The following is a 20,360-nucleotide window of genomic DNA, read 5'->3' as shown; positions in this document are numbered from 1 at the left end:
CAGCTCCAACCCCTGCCACGGGCAGGGACCCCTTCCACTGGAGCAGCTTGCTCCAAGCCCCTGTGTCCAACCTGGCCTTGAGCACTGCCAGGGATGGGGCAGCCACAGCTTCTCTGGGCACCCTGTGCCAGCGCCTCAGCACCCTCACAGGGAAGAGCTTCTGCCTGAGAGCTCATCTCAGTCTCCCCTCGGGCAGGTTAAAGCCATTCCCCTTGGCCTGTCCCTCCATGTCCCCAGGCACCACGTTAACCCCCGGTAGTGCCGCGGCTGGCGGTGAGCGCGGCTCGCTCCGGTCCCGGCTCATGGCGCAGGCCCGCGTGTCCCTTAGCGACCAGCGCCCGCCGCCGCCCGTTGCTAGGGGCGGTCCGCGCTCTAACCGGCCCCCCCCGCGCCACTTCCGGCGTTCCGCTGCCGCCTGCGCTCCGCCGCCAGCCCGCCCGCGGAGCCCTGGTTCCGGCGGGGCGATGTTGCTCGGCGGTGTGGCGGAGGCGGGCGGCGCCGTGCGGCGGCTGCTGCGGGCCGGGGCGGCGGCCAGGTCAGCGGGGACCGACCGAGCGGGGGGCTCAGGCCGGGCCGGGGCGGGAGGGAGCCGCGGCGGCGGCCCGGGCGGTGTAGCAGAGCCAACGGCCGCGGCCGGCCGTTCCCTTCCCCAGGGCCGGGCACCAAGCACCGAGAGCGGTGCCGGGGGTTGGACGTTGGAGCGCGGGGGAGCGGTGTGAGCCTCCGGGGCCCCTCGCCCCGTGTCCGTGCAGGCGGCGGTACCGACCCCCGGTGGTGTTGGTTTGTGTTCCCGTTGCAGGCACAAAGCGATGAAGAACTGGGGCGTTATCGGGGGGGTGGCCGCGGCGCTGGCCGCGGGGATGTACGTGCTGTGGGGGCCCATCACCGAGAGGAAGAGGCGCAGGAGAGGTAGGAGGGCAGGGGCCGAGCCCCAGCACCTCGGCGTGCATGGGGCTGGAGAACGTCCCTGGGTCATAGCGTTACCTCCTGAAGGTGATTTTATCGTGACAGGAGGAACCGCGGTCACTGCCCTGTGCAGAACTGCAGCCGATTGAAAACATAGGTACTGAGCAGAGGGGTCTTGTTACTTATGCGCTGTATTAACTGTACCAATTGGCGTGTCTCATAGGGTCACAGACTGGTCTGTGTTGGAAGGGACCTTAAAGCTCCTCCAGCTCCAACCCCTGCCACGGGCAGGGACCCCTTCCACTGGAGCAGCTTGCTCCAAGCCCCTGTGTCCAACCTGGCCTTGAACACTGCCAGGGATGGGGCAGCCACAGCTTCTCTGGGCACCCTGGGCCAGCGCCTCAGCACCCTCACAGGGAAGAGCTTCTGCCTAAGAGCTCAGCTCAGTCTCCCGTCCTTCAGCCTAAGGCCATGTCCTATCCCTACTCTTATGTTATCCAAAACCTTGCCTCACCAGACATGTTTTCCTGCCTTGTGACACGCTGCAGATAACACACTGCGTTTGGCCTTTTGGAGTGCAAACCAGCTGTGTCCTTACGGACCATGAGCACAAGAGAAGCGAAGGTCTCGTGCTGAGCAGTGGCACAGAAATATTTCTTATCAGTTCCTGGCAGCCCAGGAGATTAGATCACAAACTGCTGATCTGGACCAGAGAGAAAGCTGTACCAAACCGGGCTGAGCCTGCACTGGGGCAGCACTGACCCTGTGGGCTCCTGTAAACTTGCACAACAGGGGCCTCCTATATGTATTTTGTAAGCCAGAATGCTGTAGTTCTATGGTAACTTGCAGGTAATGCTGAGCCTTAGTGTTGCTGATAGAAATCTATTCCTACCGGGAAAAAAAGGGTGTTTTTCCAGGAAAATGTAAAGATACGACACTGGTGTCAAGGAGACCACCATGGATATAAACACATTAGTGTGGTGTCATAAACAGCAGGGTCTTCTGGTTTCCTTGGGTACAAGTACTAAATAAAGTTTTTAATGTAATTTTAATACCTAACTCAACACTTGCTGCTGAAAGACAGCCTCTTTTCCCTACACTTTATGGTGTTAACTTCCTCACTTCTGTTTGTAGGGCTTGTACCTGGCCTCCTGAACTTGGGGAACACGTGTTTCATGAACTCTTTGCTGCAAGGCTTATCTTCCTGCCCGTCTTTCATCAAGTGGCTGGAGGGATTCACAGCACAGTACAAGACAGAGCAGAGCCAGTCCACTGAGCACCAGTACCTGTCAGTCACACTGCTGCGTCTCCTAAGAGGTACTGCAATGTTTTCCATGATGTGATAAACTAAGAAGGAAATATTAAGCATAAATGTTATCGTTCCTCACCTCCTTTCCTAAAGAAAGGCAGCTCCTGTGGCCTTGTATTCTGGTTTTAATTTGATTTTAGTTTAAATATTGAATTCAATGGAGAAACAGCCACCCCAGCATCATGCACATTGCTCTGGAGAAGCTGTTTGACAGTAGGTTGTATAAATAGAGGTGCAACAGGGGTGCTCAAAATGTGGTTATAGAACCCAGTGCCACAGGCTTTAATGCATTTGGTCTTCAGAGTACTAAGGGTTAAACCAGTATGAATATGGACTCAGCATAATTAAATAGGAAAATATCACAGTCAGATGGGCACTCAGAATTCTCTATAAAAAAATGCATTATAAAATAATTAAAGCATTTCTTCCCAAGCTTGCTATTTTACCCAAAATATGGACTATTAAATTAGATGCTTTGTATGACCTTGGATAAAAATGCTAAAGCCTCCAGGCCCCATTTGGTAGCCTGTGTGAGACTTGTCCCTGTGCTGAATTCATGGATCAGCTACCTCCTATTTAAGCACACAACATGTACAAGGAATCTGCTGGCTCACCCTGGCTTTCCTCACAGGGTTTTGTTTTAACCTTCATTGGAAGCATTCCTGTCTTGGGATGTTGTTCATACTAAAATAGTGCCAGTTAAGTGTGTACATTTAACTGATGGAAGGGTGATGGGGCATGTAAAGGTTTCTGTGCCATGTAAAGTACCATTTTTTACCTAATCCACCAGTACAAATTTGTCTTTCTGGACAGTGTTTCTGTTATTAGGATTTATATTATAGTTGAGAAACCGTTCGCTTTGCATAGGTGTTAGCTGAGGAGAATGTATGAGGTCAGTCAGCCTGAGTCAGATGGGAATGGTAATTAATCACATTAGTTTGATGGTCACCATCTACCTGCCCTAAGAATAACTTTCCTGTCATCAATTATATGATTCACAAGTAACATACGGTCTAAATGAAAGGTTTGTGTTGTAACTGTTCTTTGTGGCTCTTGCTGACACTTTTACATGCACTGTCTCCAGCTTTATCCTGTCAAGAGGCAACAGAAGATGATGTCCTGGATGCAAGCTGTCTCTTAGAGGTTCTAAGATTGTACAGGTGGCAGATCTCATCATTCGAAGAGCAGGTGAGTACAGAACTCATGTTAGACTGCCTGATGCCCACCTGAGTGCCCAGATCTGGACTAAAAGAGAATTGAAGCTGTGGTACTAACAGCCCTGAGTGTCACATCTGAACCTTTGCTGTGGTGAAGTTTGCAGATGCACAAATAATCGCTATTAATACACGAGGTGGGCTCTAAGCAGTAAGTTTTCCTGTAATTTCCTACTCCAGTAGTTTGTCAGTGTTCCTTGGGGTATGGTTTGATATCTTTAGGTTTTGCTTCCTCTGACTCTTATGCCTCTATTTAATAGGATGCTCATGAACTGTTTCATGTCCTTACCTCTTCACTAGAAGACGAACGGGATCGTCAGCCCCGTGTGACACATTTGTTCGATGTGCACTCGCTGGAGGTGATGTCTTCTATCAGGAGTCTCATAGGCTGCCTACATTCCTAAGTGTGTCAAGGATAAAGTGTCTGTTTAGACATGGAAGATGTTTCATTATGTTTACAAAGCTGTTCTTTAGTGCTCTGATAGAAATGAATCAACAAGGCAGGGAATGTAAAGCATGAAAAATTATTTCCATAAGGGAATTTACACTGAATTTACAGTGATCCCAGTTTCACGAGGGCTTTTGCATCCCTAAATGCCATTCAATATAGGGATTGAAATACAGCCATGGAACAGCAGTCCATCTAAGCACTCTTATCTGTAAGAGTTGACCCATGAAAGAGGTTTGAAAACTGCAAAATGGACATTTATGGAATAGTCCATTTGGAGGTGAAATTTATCTCAACCTCCAGGTTAGTGGTAAACTTCATGCAGATGGGAAGTTTCTATCACTTTTTGTCTAAAACAGATACAAAAGGGTTATAAAATTGGCTTTATTTTATACTCCAAGACTGAGGATTCTGTAGCTTAAGTACTCACTTCACTAGAATTGTTCTTTTTGTCAATTATAAGTTTGCTATGTGCCTGGTTTTCTGGCCTTCATCAAATATAAAGAGACACTAAGCCCACACGATTGTTCTAATGGCAGAAAAGCATATTAGGTAGGGATGAAATAAGAACATATTTAATACTCAGTGCTTTCTAAGGTAGGGTTAATGAAATCTTTTATCTTCCTCTGTAGCAGCCAGAAATAATCCAAAAGCAAATAAGCTGCAGAACAAGAGGTATGCCTTTTTCCATTCTGACATGTGAATATTCATAGTGTAGTTTATTAAGGGGTTAATATTGATTGATCTTTGTCTGTATTGGACTGAAATATATCTCTTCAGCTGTTAAAAACCCATTAATTATGTGTCAGTGGGACAGAACATGTTTTAGAGCAGTTACTTTTATTACAGTGGACCAAAAAAGTAGAATTACAGCAATGAACACAAGATGTATTGAAAATAAAAGGACAATTTCAACTTTGTGTTTCAGGATCTCTTCCCCTTGTGTCAAATCACTGGAAATCTCCACATCCTTTTCATGGAAGGCTCACCAGCAACATGGTTTGCAAACACTGTGAACACCAGGTATGAGAATATGCATCTGGTAATAGGTGTGTGTGGAAAAGGATGGTTCTGAAACCACCATCCCTTGTTTCTGACATAGTTCGTTTAAGCAGTAAAGATTTGCAGGACTGACAGCTCAGGTTGTTACTTTTTCAGGTACTTCTTACGGTGTTGGTGATGAACAAGAATGTATCACTAAATATACTGAAGAACATTGTGTGAGCCATTCTGTGGGTCTAAGAGCTGTCTTAGCAGACAGAATAATAGCTGAATCTTTAGTGTTCAGTCCCACAGCTACCACGTACTGAAAATCCACTCACGTGGGTAGTGCTTTAGGACTAGCTAGTCATTCCACATGCAGTGGTCAGTTGGCACATGCAAAGCCAGGTTCAGTTGCAGTCTGGTTATCCAGAGGAAGGAGGTGAAGGTAACCTGGATAATTTGGAGAAGTTTGTACTTCCACTTCTCAAAGCCTTGCAAACAAGGGGCAGAAGAGAGGCGAAGTTGCACCTTTGGTACTTGGCACATGGAGGGTTTGACCTAATTCCACTGACCATCATGGACAGCATAGAGCATGCGTTCATCTTGTGTGAGGCTGGGGTGTTTTGGGGTTGTTTTATGTGGATTATCCTAAATTTTAGCTTACTGGATGTGTGAAATGTTTCCGTGCAGAGCCCTGTGAGGTACGATACCTTTGACAGTCTCTCACTGAGCATTCCAGCAGCTGCGTGGGTACGTATCTCTCCCTGACCACAAGCCAGTCTGCCTATTGCCTTGTTGTCACAGTGTTAGCTTCATTAGTCCTTTTAAGATGCTCCAGCCTAAGTGTAAATGAGAAGCTACAGTTTATTTACTTGCCTTTTCAGAAATGATCGTGTTTTGCTAATACAAAACCCGATCACTAACATGCTGTTGTACCAGTGAGTACAAGAAGCATGACTTTGTTGACTCCAGCAGAGTTTTCTGTCTCTCCTGGTGGGGTATTTGCTTCTTTCTGTGTAATTTGAACAGACCAGATCATATCCCGAGGGCTGTTTCTGGCAGTCCTGGCAGCTGACCTTCAGATGCTTTGTCTCTGTGGTGATAGCACACAAGTTACCCAATACAGGCCTTTGGATTGAGTGATTTCAACTGGAGTTGTTTCTGTTTCTTTTTGGCTCTCTGAAAAACAGTGAATGGCAAAACACTGTAGATCTGGGGGGACTCAGCCATTGTTCTTATCCACAGGCTGGAATGTTTTCTGTGTTTAATCCAGGCCAAAGAATAATCCCCATAGTTACATTATCAGTGTTCTACACTCAAAAGCCATTTAGTCAGCTTTCTCAAGAAGTGTGCAATTCTGTAGTTTCTATGGAAGAAACAAGGAAAAATCCTTTGACAAAAGTAAGTTTCGTGCACCCTAAACCTACTCCATGTAATTGTGGTTTTCATTTGTGCTAAGGGTCGTCCCATGACGCTGGACCACTGCCTCCACCATTTCATCTCCTCTGAATCTGTGAAGGATGTTGTGTGTGACAACTGCACTAAAGTATGTCCTCGTCATTTAAGTAACCCTCTAGCTCAGCTGGAAGCTGCTGACAGAGTTAAAGGTTTCAGTGTCTTACTCCTTTCCTCATGACTGTAGGAAAGCCGCTCGCCTGCCTGGGATTTCTTCTATTTAAAATGGAGTTCTTAGCTCACAGACTACTTTGAAGCTTTATTTATTACTAATATTACAAAACTGACACGTATTTGATTCTGTAATTACCAGGTATTATTTAGATAATATCTGGGATAATTTTTTGGTGTGGTGTTTTAAGCAGTTGTCCGTAGTTTGATGACAGCACAGAGCCAGAGTGGCTCATTAGAAAGCCAACAGCAATGGCGTGTGACTACACGCAAACCTGGGCACTGGGCTTGTTCTGTAAATGCTCCTTGTGGCTTGATTTTGGCTTACAGTTCTGATCCATTAGGACAGACCAGCTATTCTTAAAGTTCCTAGAAAACTGCAGGTGTTATTAATGCACCGGGCGTAGTTCTGGATAGAGAACTGCCTTTGTCTGCAGTGTGCAGACCTGCACTATTATGTGTCATCAAACATAGCAGGTAATCAAATGGCTTTATTCTTTTTCTTTTGATTTCAGATTCAGGCAGAAGGGATTCTGAATGGACAGAGCATAGAAAACCAGAGAACAACATTTGTTAAGCAATTAAAGTTAGGAAAGGTGAGGCAAGCTAACCCTCCAAATGTATTTTAAATCCCACTATACAGCAATTTCTTTCTTTCATCTCTTTGCTTGATGTCCAGTTTTCATCCTCAGTGCCATCAATAGTAATATGTACTTATTGATAGAGGTTAACCCTGGCATGACTTTGAATGTCAGACATTTATAACTCCCTGGCCTGTCTCCCTGGTACTCTCTGTGCAAAGCCATTACTTACTGAGTATTAGCCATGTCTTACAATTCACTCCAACAAATTGGAGTGAACATTTCTAGTAGCACATAAGGGAACAGTTCAGTGATGCACTTCCTTATCCACTAGACTCACCAGGTCCTTTAGTATGCTTTTAACTTGCACAGCAGTTTCTTTTCATTGAAAATGGGATCTTGACTTCTTTTCTCTGGAATATTGCTGAAGCTCCCTCAGTGTTTGTGCATCCATCTGCAAAGACTGAGCTGGTCAAACCAAGGCACTCCTCTGAAGCGTCATGAACACGTGCAGTTCAATGAGTTCCTCATCATGGACATCTACAAATACCACCTTCCTGTTCACAAGTCCAGCCAGACTGAGCTGAATCAGAAGAACTCTGAAGAGACAGCACCTGGAACAAAGGATGGGAAAGCAGTGAAACCTTCAGGTACTGTGAAGTAAACCAGATCAGTATTTCTGCATTTCAGTGATAAACCATTCTAATCTGCAGAATGAATGCAGACAGACAGAAACCCCTTTTCCAGCAAGCATTAGGATCCCCTGCTCCAAGTTTACAGTTCTCTTTTGATAATTTAATTTGATCCTTTTAAATATTAAACCTTACAAACAAACAAAAATTCCCAGATAGCCCAGAACAGGATTTATGACCAAAGGATGAGGGCATGTTGAACAGGGAAGTCCTAGGGACTTGCTAGTGATGTTTTCTAAGGCTTCAGGACAAGCATAAGAAGATGCTGGGAATGGCATCTTCTAAGGGATTATGGTATGTCATGAATTAAAGTAAATAAACCACCTTTGTATCCTGTGATGTGTTGCAGGAACAGAAGCACCTGCAGTTATTAGCAATACTAATAGCAGCATTTGAGCTGAGTTACTGTCTCCTTTCTCTTGCAGGTGCAGAACAACCATCAGGCACTAAACCACACTTCGTGAATGGTGCCTGCCCCTCTTCATTTTTAATGTCCTCGGGAACTTTTCCACTTGCTGCGTTCCCAGAATGCAGGTAAGTTAAGAGTTCTATCCTATTGTGTAACTTCTGTCCCTTCCAATTATAGCTTCCTTTATTCTGTCTTTATTCTGTGACTGCACTGTCACTGAATTTCACATTACCCCAGCTTCTGTGTGGAAATACTTGCTTTTCTCTTGGCTGATTTTTGGTGGTTCTCTTTGGCTCCATTTCTCCATGGCAGCAGAATTTGCTGCAAGCAGAACTCAAAATCTCCTTTCTCTGGTTGCAGTAAATCATGGGTTACCTGCTGCAATTTTGCCTTTTTGGTTAAAAGCACAGTTTTCTGTAGTAGCTTTTCTGTCCAGTAACAGTGCTTTAAGAACAGAGTGGTGGCACTTTGGTAGATTTGATGGAACATGCTGTTGCAAATGATGCTGTGCAGAACACAGTAACCCTCTATAGCATACACTCTTAAAATAAATGGTTTTCTTGGGAATAGAATAAGGCAGCACTGCAGTGTGGATACTTGCTGTACAGAAAAGTAATTGCAAGGCAGCGTGTCTCTTAGAGCATCGATTTGCTCTAAAAAGAAACTGCATCTGAAGACAAAGCAACTGGGGCTGCTTCTGGCCCAGGTGTGATGCTGACCTTTCCCTGTTTCTGTGTGTCCTTCAGCTCCCCCGTGTACCTTTACCGCCTGATGGCAGTGGTGGTTCACCACGGAGACATGCACTCGGGACACTTTGTGACCTACCGTCGCTCCCCGCCTTCCCCCCGCAGCCCCTTTGCAGTCAGCAGCCAGTGGCTGTGGATCTCAGATGACACCGTCCGCAAAGCCAGCCTGCAGGAGGTCCTCTCCTGCAGTGCCTACCTGCTGTTCTATGAGCGTGTTCACTCCAGGGTACAGCACCAGAGCTTGGAGTCAAGAGCTGAAGAGTGATGAAGAGAGCAGAAGAAGGACAAAACCTGACAGAACTCCTGTAATGAGATCTACATGGCACCTCCTGTCTGTTATGCAAATAACCCACCACAGGCCCTTTAACCTTCCCCTCGCCTATGGCAAAGGCTGGCTCTTGCCGGGAGTTGTGTTTGTACCAAAGTTGGTCTGCTGATGTTGTGCAGCCCGGAGTAGAGCTGTATTAAAGGAGTATTTATTCTGTTAGGTAGTAATTTTGCCAACATCACAGCTCTGAAACAGACACTGCAAACAGACTTCCCAGGGCTGTGTTCCATGCTCTGACATACATGTACGTTTTCACAGGGAGATGCTTAATCCTACACATTTCACTGCAGGTATTTCTGAACACGGCAGCCCCAGGAGTGGTTGATGGGAAGCTTCTGCTATCAAAGGCAATGATTTAAGAAACAAAGTGCCTTGAGCCTATGTGAAGAGCTACATCACCATTGTCTGAGTCCACTGCGTGCGCTGTGTTCTGATAAATGTCTCGAGATGATGGGATGAACTGCTAATGGAATCAGATCTCGATATCCCAGCTGACTGGTAAAGTAAGGCATCTCTACATAACATGCATGATCTAAAACCCAACTTCCCTGTTCACACCATCTTCCTGATATTGTAGTTCTTCAGACATCACAGACGTACTTCTGCTGATGCAAAGCGCAGTTTCCTTTTTCCAGGAGAAAATATAGAGGGTTTTAATCTATTTTAGCTGAGCCCCTGATTTGTTCTGCCCCTGGAATATGGCTGAACTCAAGAGACAGGAGCGTTTGCTGGTGACCAGTATTATCATTTCCTTGTTACTCTGCTGAATACAGTTGCTTGTAGGATCGACTACAACTTTTAATGCTGTGATTTCAAGGCTACTGTAATTCGTGTTCTAGACTTGCCCTTCCTATTTTAATGCTGAAAACTGCCATTTCTCATAGACCATTCAGATCTGAGCTGTCTGCCTTGCTGTTGAGCTTGTGCTGGCTGTGACTGTGAGCTGAGAGTCCCCTCGGGAAGTTAGAGGCGGAAGTCATACAGCAGCCTGCAAAGCCTGGTGGTGCTGCGTGAGACACAGGTTGCTGCAGGAACAGAAGGGAATTGCACTCTGCTGCTCTGGATTGCGTGAGGTGTAAGAGAAAAGTAAACCCCAAACTAAGCACAGAGGGAGAAGTAGCAAAACCCATCCTTTTGACTGCTTTTAAATGTCCAGGGATGAAGTATGTAAGCTCCTTTTAGCTCTTTTCCATCCTTGTGAGCTTGGAGGAGAAAAAGCATAACTCATCAGACAAGCTTTCACAGTGTAAAACAGCAACTAAGTTTTCCAATGCTAGCAACTGTCTTAATAGTTTTCTAAGGCAACTTTGTACCTCATGTATCCACATTGCTGCCCAAAGCTCACAGGCATCCGGAGCTCCTCCAAGAAACCAGCCAAAATAGGAGTGGTCATGGATACGTATGCAAAACTATTTACACAACTCATCATTCCAGAGTGTGGATCACAATTCCTGCTCCAAGTGATGCTCACAGTACATAAAATAGTCTATAAATCCACTGATGTACTAGTTCCTAAGGAGTCTCCCTGTCTGTGCTAGGCTGTAGCATGGTTTTAACCTTTCTATTTTAACTTACGAAAAAACAACAAGCAAAATACTAGAATAAATAAAAAACACTAGAAGGATGCAAAATGCCAAACAGGGCCATTGACCTAAGAGCTAATGGACTTGTGGAAGATGAAAGCCCTCCCTCCACTCTGGGTAGCTCTGGTGTGCAGCTCTACGAAGTCATGGAAGACAAGACATCAAGCAAAGTACCCAGTTCCAGCAGGTATCCCATTTGTACCTCACAACTTCAGAACATTTCCACTGCCAGCAGTATGTATTCTCTGTTCTCAATGGTCTGTTTAGGGCTTTTAACTGAATTTTGGAGAGGTTCATCTGGACAGGGCACTTGGTTTAGCAAGCAGCAATGCTGGAGGTGGGTCAGAACATATGCCCACAATGGACTAAGCTGTCATTTGTCAGCGTGTACCAGGGCATAAAGCCACGTGTTGCTGCCAGCTTCTATGTTCAGTGTATTTTTCTTTTGTGTAGAGCTGCTTTCCAACAGGGGCCTGTTTGATGAGGATGATAAATAACTGATAAATAACTGCTCCATTGCACCCAGCTGCAGATTTACTCCAAAAGCTTCCTCAAGGGCTGTAAAGATGAGGGTTGAGTTGCCAGCATTGTTCTAGCTTTCACTAGTAGGAAGGAGTAGATGGTCTTGGCTAAGCCCTTGGTGTGAGGAAGGGAGCATCAGCACCTTGGTCCTGAGCTGTGCTGGACACTCCCAGCTCCTGTGAGCATCAAAGACCTGTGCAGATGTTTGCCACCCAACCCTCACCTTTGGAAGCCACTGCGTTCTGTTGCAGGCACATGAGGCTCATCAAACACTGGTGCTTGCTACTCACAAGCTTCCATGGTGGAGAAGGCATTAATAAAATGTGAAAGACCATCCGAGAAGAGCTTCAAGACGACATCCCTGTGTTTGGATTATTCTGTACATTATTTCTGATGTATGATATCATAGTCAAACACTGCACTGCTGTTTGAAGTTGCGTTTTCACTTCAGGGTATTTTTGTAACTGTACAGTAGCAATAAAAGAACAAACTTATTTAAAAACGTAGCTGGTCACATGTGGTAATGTCTTGAAATGAAGACCAAGCTCTGAGCCAAACTGCATTTGGTATGCATGACAGAAACAGCACTTCAAGTTCTCTGGATAAGCAGCATTCATGCAGCTTTTTACCTACACACAGCATTTTCTGTGGCAGAGAGTAGGGAGTACCCACTCCATATCGTCTGAACAGACATTAATTCCACAGTCCTAACAACCCAGCACTGAAGGACGGAGCCCACCACTAATTCAGGTGCTTGTGGCCTGGTTACACAGGGGTCAGGTCACGTTCTCGCTCGGCACTCACCATCACAAGGCCTGTTGTTGGTGACTTTGGAAGGTCCTTCTTCATTTCCTCACGATTCACCATGAGCACGGAAGGGATTGGCTTCCAGGTAGTCAGAATGGATCCCTAGGGATAATCATTCAGAAAAACACTCTCAGAAGGCACAGCCTTTCCCACTGCATTGCCCATGTCAATGGTCCAACCCAGTCTCTCCCCAGAAAGTCATCTTATGCTGCCTGGTTTCTGTGCAAAGGACCCTGTCCCTGCACAGCTTCCTCCTTCCCACTGACCAATATCATTATCCAATATCCAATATCCATTATCCAATATCCAATATCAGCATCCATATCTTAGCACTCCTCATCTTTGTGGCAGTCTCAGTTGTATTTTATTCTTAAAAAATAAGCAAACTATAGCTTATTGACAGAGGAGACAAGAAAGCGTCACCTGTTGAACAGCACCAGCTTCCAATGATCACATCCTGGACTTTATAGTAATTATAAACTGTTTCAGAGGCTACAGACTACAAACTGGCTAGATGAAGATCAGTTGAGAACAAACTTCCTCCTGAGCAAAACAAGGGCCTTGCTCATTAAAAACATGTACCAGCAGAGCTACAGCAGCATTTCACAAAGTATTCCTGGCATTTAAGATCAGCAGTCGCAGTCTTTATTAGCGAGTTACCAAGAACACTGTCTCCTCTCTTGGTTTAATTTGTACTTTGGATCATCAAAGACAGTGAATGACAAACTGAGTTACTTTGGGAAAGAAAGCTTCTATTTTCAGAGTTAAAAGACCCGGAGCTTGATTGCTGAATATTTCATTTCTTGGCTATAGCCATCAATTTCCTAAATGTGAGGTTGACTCTTGGGGTAAGCACTCTCTTGCGGGGGGGCAGACTGTGGTACCAATACACATTGGTGGGGTACTTCATCATCAGCAGGCTCCCATGGGCCAGCTGCAGCTTGATGGGCTTGATGTGGCATGTTGCATTCTTCCCTCGGGAAGCGCAGTGCCTGAAGACAAAGTCCCTGCAAGCTCCGAAGGACACGGATGCAATGGGACTGCGGGGAACCAGTTCTCTCTCGTCATCTCGATGCTCACCTATGTGGTCCTCACCATCTTTGTACCTGTCAAACGAACATCAAACAGCTCCTCAGTGATGTGTCAAGTGTTGCACAGGCAGCTTTCCATCTGCACAAGCTGCTGGGTGCAATCAGAAACCAGACATACCTGTTGATAACCACGAAATTGAAAGTATGTCCTGTGTCGGAGGTGACGCGCTCTCTGATACGGTTCAGAACTGGGATCCATGGCTTAGGGGAGAAGGTAACGCCTGAGTATGTGTACGTTACCTCAGGGTCTCCATAGGTTACCTGCTTCCTTGGAATCTGATGCCATTTGCCAAACACTTGCACTTTTGTCATTTCAGCTGTTTAAAGGAGAAACGAGAAGGATCAAACCCAACTCTGTGTCACCTCTACACAGCTCAACATTCTCTGCATCTGGAGCATCTGTGACTCCAGTGGGACAAGAGATGGACGGTTGTGACAAACTTCAGGTGTTTCTTGAAGCACTCAGGTCTGGCACTGCCTCCCTATCCCACTTGAATGGGATGAATGGGATCAGCACCCATCGCATTCTGCTGCTGAATTAACATGACGGGGGATATCTCATATGGACCAACACACCCCGTCACCATTCCAGGATTACCCCAGCTGCCTTAAAACAGGAATTAAAACACTTGACAAGCACTTAAGCAAAGTTTCACCGTGTGGGATGGGACCTGTGCTTGGTCTTGGCTTCTCAGGGGCACCCTGCACACACCAGGCGCCTGCAGAGGCCCCTCCACACCTCGGCACTGCTGCCCAGGCCACGGGAGACACTTCACGGGGCGGCGGAGCCGTTACCTTCGAAGTACTCCACGTGCTCCTCCAGCTGCTGGAGGATCTCGTCAGCCTCAGCCTTGCCGAAGAGCAGCCGGTAGTCGCAGCTCAGGCCCTCGGCCCGGATCTCCTGCCAGCGGGCTCCTGCCAGCCCCGGGGCGGGCTCCTCCGGCCGCGGCCTCTTCCCGCTGCTCCCTGCATCTCCGCTGGGGCGTTTAACCACGAACCTGTCCATTGGTATTGGTACCGGTACCGGCACGGTGAGACGGCCGAGGACGTCCGCCTCAAGGAACGGGAGAAGCGGCGCTATCGCGCATGCGTCAGTGAGTGCCCGGCTCCCCTCCCTCTGGCGAGACTCCGCCCAGCCCGCGCACGCGCGCGGTTTTGGCGCCAAATCGGCATCCCCCTCACTCGCCGCCCCGCGCAGCGCCGCCGCCACCGTTCTGTCACCACCATGATCGGGCAGAAGACGCTGCACTCCTTCTTCAGCGCCGCGCCGGCCAAGAAGCGCAGCCGCTCCCCGGAGCCGGACGGTGATGCTGAGGTAGCGGGCTGGGGGAGCCGGCGGCGCTGGAGCTGCGACTGGTGGCGGCTGTGGAGGGAGGAGAGGGGCTAAGGGTGGAAGGGGGTCTCGGGACGTTGGTGGCAGTTGGGGTGCGCGGCGCTCGTGGATTTTGGGGTGCGGGGGTGAGAGGAGCGCTCGCTGCGCCGCCGCTTCCAAAAACCCCGCGCTCCCAGCACGCTTGAATGAGCTGCTAATCAAGGCCACGCTCCACTGCCGCCCAATGGATGCTGAGAACCGCTGTGTCGCCACGGTTGCTAGGTAGAAATCCTTTCTGCCGGCCGTGGCGAGCCAGTAGGGAGGAGCGGGCGCTTTGCCGTTTACCAATAGAAAGAAAGAGAATTTGTGCTCCCGCTTGTGGGCGGGCCCCGCGCGGAGCTGCCGCCAATGGGGAGCGGCCTGACGCTGTTTTGCCGCGAAATAGCCGCGTGCGGAGGGTGGTGCTTGATGGGGCCATGATAGCAGCAAGGCTCCTGCTCGGGCCACGGCTGGGCCGCGGTGCCCCCGGGCCGGTCTGCATCCGTCTCTTAACGCGCTGCTTCCAGGTCAGCGCCGTGAAGAAGGCGAAGGCGGCGGGAGATAGGTCGGGGGCGGCCTACCTGCTAAGTCCAGAGCAGCTGGAGCGGATCCGCAAGAACAAGGAGGCGGCGCGGCAGCGGCTGGCGGAGCGGAACGTGCCGCCGGGCTTCGGGGAGAGCTGGCGGAGGCAGTTGGCCGCGGAGTTCTCCAAGCCCTACTTCGTGCAGGTGAGTCAGTGAAGGAGGCGGCCCCCGGCCTGGCGGCCGCTGCTCCCCACAGCCCCGGGCTCACTTTCTCTCCCCGCAGCTGATGGCGTTCGTGGCAGAGGAGAGGAAGCGTTACACGGTGTATCCGCCCCCCGAGCAAGTCTTCACCTGGACGCAGATGTGCGACATTAGGGATGTGAGTAGCGCCGCGGGGTGTGTGTGAGTTGTCTCTGCTGCTGCTGCTGCGTTTAGAACGATGAAAAGGCAGGGCTGGGGGTGTTGGTGTGGTTGTTTGATGCTTGGTCTGTTAAGCAAGTCCCATGTGATGCAGGTGATGCTGTTTCTCTCAGATAAGTCATAAATCCCGGCGTCTCTTTCATCTCTGATAGTTAAACTTTATTGTTTTATTACCTTTATTGGTCATAGAATTTCCTTTATAACTTTAGTTGGACTTTTGCCCTTATTTCCAGTGTTACCAGCTTAATGGCATGCGTGATTTTTGGCTCTTTTACATCTCTCCTGTTTTTAATTGGTCTGTAATGAACTATAATTAAAAAAACCCCCAATGGTTAAGGTAATCCCGTTGCCCATAAACTGTGTCAAAATATCATAGCAAGAGCGGCATAAAACTGAAATGTTAAAAACTCTACTTGGAAAATACCTTAATAAAGGATTTTACTGTGGCTCATGGAAATGTTGGTTTTCTCCACTCAAAATTATCCTCGTAATCTTGGCAGCAAAGCTGTAGGGGTGCTAATCCTTAGTGTTAGGTGGAGTTTACAGTCTTGAACTTGCTTGCAATGAGAGGCGAGTGGTTTAGACTTCAGTTCTTGGGTGGTTTGGGGTGGGTGTTTGTTGGTCTGTATGCTTGGTCTAGGATAGAGTTTGTTTAAAAGCCTTCTGTGTTTTCTTTACCTCTTTTGGGAATTATACGAACAATAATTCAGTGCTAACAAAGGTGTGGTTTCAGGTGAAGGTTGTCATTCTGGGACAAGATCCATATCATGGCCCTAATCAAGCTCATGGGCTCTGTTTCAGTGTCCAGAAGCCTGTTCCACCTCCCCCCAGGTATGACAATGTTCGTTTTGTAAACCCCCTTTTTCAAGCAAATTACTCACAGCTGTGAGCCACATGATTGCTGTGAACTGAGTTGTGATGCTTCAAGCTGAGTTGTGCTTTGCTTATTAAAACCCATTGCTGCAGAAGCGTGGATAATTCTGGGTACTTTGTGGTTCTGAAGAGTGTGGTTGGCTGTAAATTTGCATTTTCAGTTGTGCCGAGACTTCCTTATTTAGCCTCTAGCCAGGCACTCAAAGGGCCTTGCTGCTCTGCTTCTGTAAATGGCTTTATTATCAGAGAATCCTAGAATGGATTAGATTGGAAGGGACCTTAAAACTTCTCCAGCTCCAACCCCTGCCACGGCAGGGACCCCTTCCACTGGAGCAGCTTGCTCCAAGCCCCTGTGTCCAACCTGGCCTTGAACACTGCCAGGGATGGGGCAGCCACAGCTCCTCTGGGCACCCTGTGCCAGTGCCTCAGCACCCTCACAGGGAAGATTCTTTTAAATCCGATTAAAATCAGTACTGTTCTTGCCGAGGGTAAGAGCAATGAGTGGTGCTGTTTGTGTGCTCTTATCTTTAGACATTAAACAGCTTCTGGTGGTTTTTGCTTGCAGCTTAGAAAACATTTACAAGGAATTATCTACGGATATCGAGGACTTCACTCATCCTGGGCATGGTGATCTGACTGGCTGGGCCAAGCAAGGTGAGTTAACATGCTCTATCAATGAACCTGCGGTTTGTCATAAAAAGGCCTTGTAATAAGACAGCCCCATGCTTGGAAACAGTAAAAGACAAAATCCATTCTGAGTACATGCTTAGTGGATGCCATAGATTGAAAATGGAACTTACCATTGCTGTGGGAAGCAGGAAGAAGCAAAGCCCTGCTCTGTTCCATGCTCTTGTGTGTTTGCTAGGGGTGCTGCTGCTCAACGCTGTCCTCACGGTGCGGGCTCACCAGGCCACGTCCCACAGGGAGCGAGGCTGGGAGCAGTTCACGGACGTCGTGGTGTCCTGGCTCAACAAGAACTTGCACGGGGTGGTCTTCATGCTGTGGGGAGCCTATGCCCAGAAGAAAGGCAGCTCCATTGACAGGGTACAGCTTCTCTTCCTTTCCTTCCTCTCTTTTCCTCAGTTGGGTGGACACTAGAGGGCACTTCCCTTACGGAATTGGGGCTTTCTCCCTGCTTGAGCTCTGCTGTCGGATTTAGTTCCCTGTTTGTTCAAGCTTGGCCTTTGCCGGAATTAAGCAATAGAAGTGGAGCAAGTGTAACCTTGTGTTGTCAGAAAAGCCTCCACTTGGGGACAGAACTGTTGCCTTTTCTAGGAATAGCATAAAACTTGCTGTTAGGATTACAGCAGCTGAACAATGGCCAGGGTATTACTGCTGCTTCATGGAGTCCATCCTCTGCTCAGTGGGACAAAAGTCTTGGTCCTCATGGCCAGCCCTTTGGGTGCTCCTGCTGGTGGCTGAGGAGGTGCAGAGGGGCCATCCCACTTGGTCAGAGGGGAAGCAGCCAGCCTTGTCCTAGGAGCTGAAAACAGGAATCTAACGAGTGGTTTCCTCTGGTGCTCCCCAGAAACGCCACCACGTCCTGCAGACGGTGCATCCCTCGCCCCTCTCTGTCAACAGAGGCTTCTTTGGCTGTCGGCATTTCTCCAAGACCAATGAGCTGCTCAAGAAAGCCGGGAAGAAGCCCATTGACTGGAGAGCGCTCTGAGCTGCACTCACCCCGCTGGGGTCTGGTGGCTGGAGACAGCCCCTGCTCAGGGGTTGTCTTGTTCCTGAAGAGCTTCTGCTGACCTGGGAATGAATCTTTGGATGTTGAGCAAAGAAGAAATGACCAAACTGTCAGAAATGTTGTCGTTTTAAAGGGTTCCTTTATTCTGAGGAGCGTACTGATGTGTTGGATGGGTGACTTGCTGCCTAGCGTGAAGCAGAGAGTTGTTTATTACTTTGTGTTCCTTGGTGTGATGGGAACATAGTTCCAGGCTCTTGGGAGGGATGTCAGTTCTCCCAGGTGACACTGTTCAGCTTTTGTAAATAACTTCTGGTGCTGCTTCCCACTGCAAATCCAGGTTTCCTGTTTGGGGAATGGGGAGCTGATGCCGTGCAGAAAAGGAAGATGCTTTTGGGTTTAGCTTTTTGTTATTGCAAGATTTAGCAGCAATATGGGACTGTAAAGACTGTACCCTGTCAGAAGTGTTACTTGGTGTAGCTGTGCTCTCAAGATTTGAGGGTAAATACCCCCAGCAGCCAGGAGGAGACCGTGACCAAGGCTCTAGTGGTGCCCTGAGCTTTTTGTTGCTATTTAGATAGGAACCCCTAAGCTCTTCCATTGTTCTGGGTGTGTTAGCACCTGTCTGACAGGTGAGTTGTGGTGACTGAACTCTGGTACCTGCTGGAGGCACCAGGTTTGTTCCAGCTGATGGGTGCAGGAGATCTTAGAACAGAGGGAGCTTTGTGCTTTGCCTGCATAGGAGCAGACTCGAGCCACTGTTGGAACTAACTGTGGGGCTTCCAGGGTGAAGGCAAGGTTGGAGTTAGCACTTCGGGGCTTCCAGTCCATCTTTGTCTCCTTAATTCCTTTAACTGAAGTGCCTTGTTTGGGAATTACATCACTTCTTATAGAAGACTCCTATAAGGCTTTTCCTTGGCATTTCCTTGACAGGCAACACTAGTGCAAGGGAAGTCTATAGTTTTTGGGGAGTGGGGGGTGGTACTTCTTGTTTATTTGGGGTTTTCCCCAGTTTGGGATTTTTTAAAAATAAAAACTGCTCAGTTTCTGTTATGGTGTGATCAAACTGGCAGGAAAATGGCAAAGGGGGGTGCCTGGGGTAAGGCTCTGGCTCAGTGATGGGTGCTGGCTTTGGGGGTGTCCCTGGCTCAGTGATGGCTGCTGGCTTTGGGGGTGTCCCTGGCTCAGTGATGGGTGCTGGCTTTGGGGGTGTCCCTGGCTCAGTGATGGCTGCTGGCTTTGGGGGTGTCCCTGGCTCAGTGATGGCTGCTGGCTTTGGGGGTGTCCCTGGCTCAGTGATGGCTGCTGGCTTTGGGGGGGGATCCCCGCTCCCCCCTGTGCAGGCGAGCCCCAAGGAGCAGGCTCGTGTCCTTGCCCTCATCCCCATGGCCAGGCACAAGGCCAAGGCACCTTTGTCCCCCAAGGCTCGGGTGTCCCTGCCGGCCATGCCTGCCCCCCCTCACCCTCTCCTCCAGCACAAGTTCTCCGGGCACGTTCGCACACAAACATCTCCGCTTGACGTTACCGTCACGTGCGGGGCTGGCACCGGCAGCCGGGGCACCCGTGGGCTCCGGGCCTGCCATGGACGCCCTGCCTGGCTGAGGGGACCGGGGCAAGGAGCCCGCATTGCCCGTGTTCATCGCACCCACACGGAGCGGGGACCCGCGGGCTCGGCACCCATGGTGAGCGTCGGTCCTTTCCCCATGGGAAGGGCTCAGGGTTGAGGGGAACATGGGGTTGTGGTGGTTCTCCCTCAAGGCCATCCCTGGCTTTAATGGCTTGTGGAGATTGGGGGGGATCAGTTTAAGGGTGCCCCCTCCGTGTGGAGCTGGGTTGGGGTCAGCGGGGCGGCCTCACTGCCCTCCTGAGGATGCTGTGGGGAGCTGGGAGCCATTGCACCCCCTTCATGCTGTGTGAAGGCAGAGCAGTGCCGAGCCCCCTCCATGGCCCCCCCTCCATGGCCCCCCCTGCCAGCCCCGCTCTTCGTCCGGGGAGTAAAAATAGCTCCGGCTGAGCCGGCAGGGCCTTGGCACCGCTGTGGGGAGCGATGGCGGCCTGGGCGCTTCGGGGGGCTGCTGTGGCGGCAGCGCCGGGGGGGCTCTGCGGGCGCCATGACGGGGTGTCCTCCCCAGCACAGGTGAATGCTGGGGGCTGCCGGGCTCCTGCTGCTGTGCGCACGCCTCATCTCGACCAGGATGTCCCGCGCTCGTCCCGAGGAGGAGGAGGAGAGGCCGGAGCAGCCCCCGGCGGCTCCCAGCA

At 49.2% G+C, this 20,360-nt stretch overlaps 3 protein-coding genes across 9 annotated transcripts; 2 read left to right on the top strand and 1 right to left on the bottom strand.

Annotated features, from left to right (window-relative positions):
• The first annotated feature begins 401 nt into the window (after positions 1 to 401).
• Positions 402 to 11,871, top strand: USP30 (ubiquitin specific peptidase 30). Of its 7 annotated transcripts, XM_080628729.1 has the most exons (14): positions 402 to 535; positions 800 to 909; positions 2,041 to 2,223; positions 3,300 to 3,403; positions 3,690 to 3,788; positions 4,510 to 4,552; positions 4,806 to 4,900; positions 5,552 to 5,611; positions 6,321 to 6,407; positions 7,003 to 7,083; positions 7,499 to 7,718; positions 8,186 to 8,294; positions 8,916 to 9,220; positions 9,534 to 11,870. In XM_080628729.1, exons 1-13 carry the CDS (start codon positions 465 to 467, stop codon positions 9,178 to 9,180), a joined length of 1,527 nt encoding a protein of 508 aa, XP_080484855.1. In that variant the 5' UTR covers positions 402 to 464; the 3' UTR covers positions 9,181 to 9,220; positions 9,534 to 11,870. The 7 variants fall into 7 exon arrangements, with proteins under 7 accessions (XP_080484855.1, XP_080484856.1, XP_080484860.1 ...); XM_080628730.1 differs by having other exon boundaries at positions 4,513 to 4,552; positions 8,916 to 11,871; XM_080628734.1 differs by lacking the exon at positions 8,916 to 9,220.
• On the top strand, positions 9,607 to 19,015 carry UNG (uracil DNA glycosylase). Its single transcript, XM_080628727.1, has 8 exons — positions 9,607 to 9,746; positions 13,564 to 14,561; positions 15,125 to 15,325; positions 15,405 to 15,500; positions 16,275 to 16,372; positions 16,980 to 17,068; positions 17,280 to 17,458; positions 17,943 to 19,015. The coding sequence occupies exons 2-8, from the start codon at positions 13,809 to 13,811 to the stop codon at positions 18,081 to 18,083; spliced, it is 1,557 nt and encodes a 518-aa protein (XP_080484853.1). The 5' UTR covers positions 9,607 to 9,746; positions 13,564 to 13,808; the 3' UTR covers positions 18,084 to 19,015.
• On the bottom strand, positions 12,447 to 19,684 carry ALKBH2 (alkB homolog 2, alpha-ketoglutarate dependent dioxygenase; the record flags this gene model as incomplete). The annotated part of the gene is made up of 6 exons (XM_080628805.1): positions 12,447 to 13,261; positions 13,365 to 13,563; positions 14,245 to 14,323; positions 14,429 to 14,609; positions 15,179 to 15,312; positions 19,565 to 19,684. 6 exons carry the CDS (start codon positions 19,682 to 19,684, stop codon positions 12,952 to 12,954), a joined length of 1,023 nt encoding a protein of 340 aa, XP_080484931.1. The 3' UTR covers positions 12,447 to 12,951.
• Positions 19,685 to 20,360: the final 676 nt, after the last annotated feature.

This window comes from Psittacula echo (genome assembly GCF_963264785.1).
Source record: "Psittacula echo genome assembly, chromosome: 13".
NCBI classification, from domain to species: domain Eukaryota; kingdom Metazoa; phylum Chordata; class Aves; order Psittaciformes; family Psittacidae; genus Psittacula; species Psittacula echo.
This window is presented reverse-complemented; position numbering and strand designations above follow the sequence as displayed.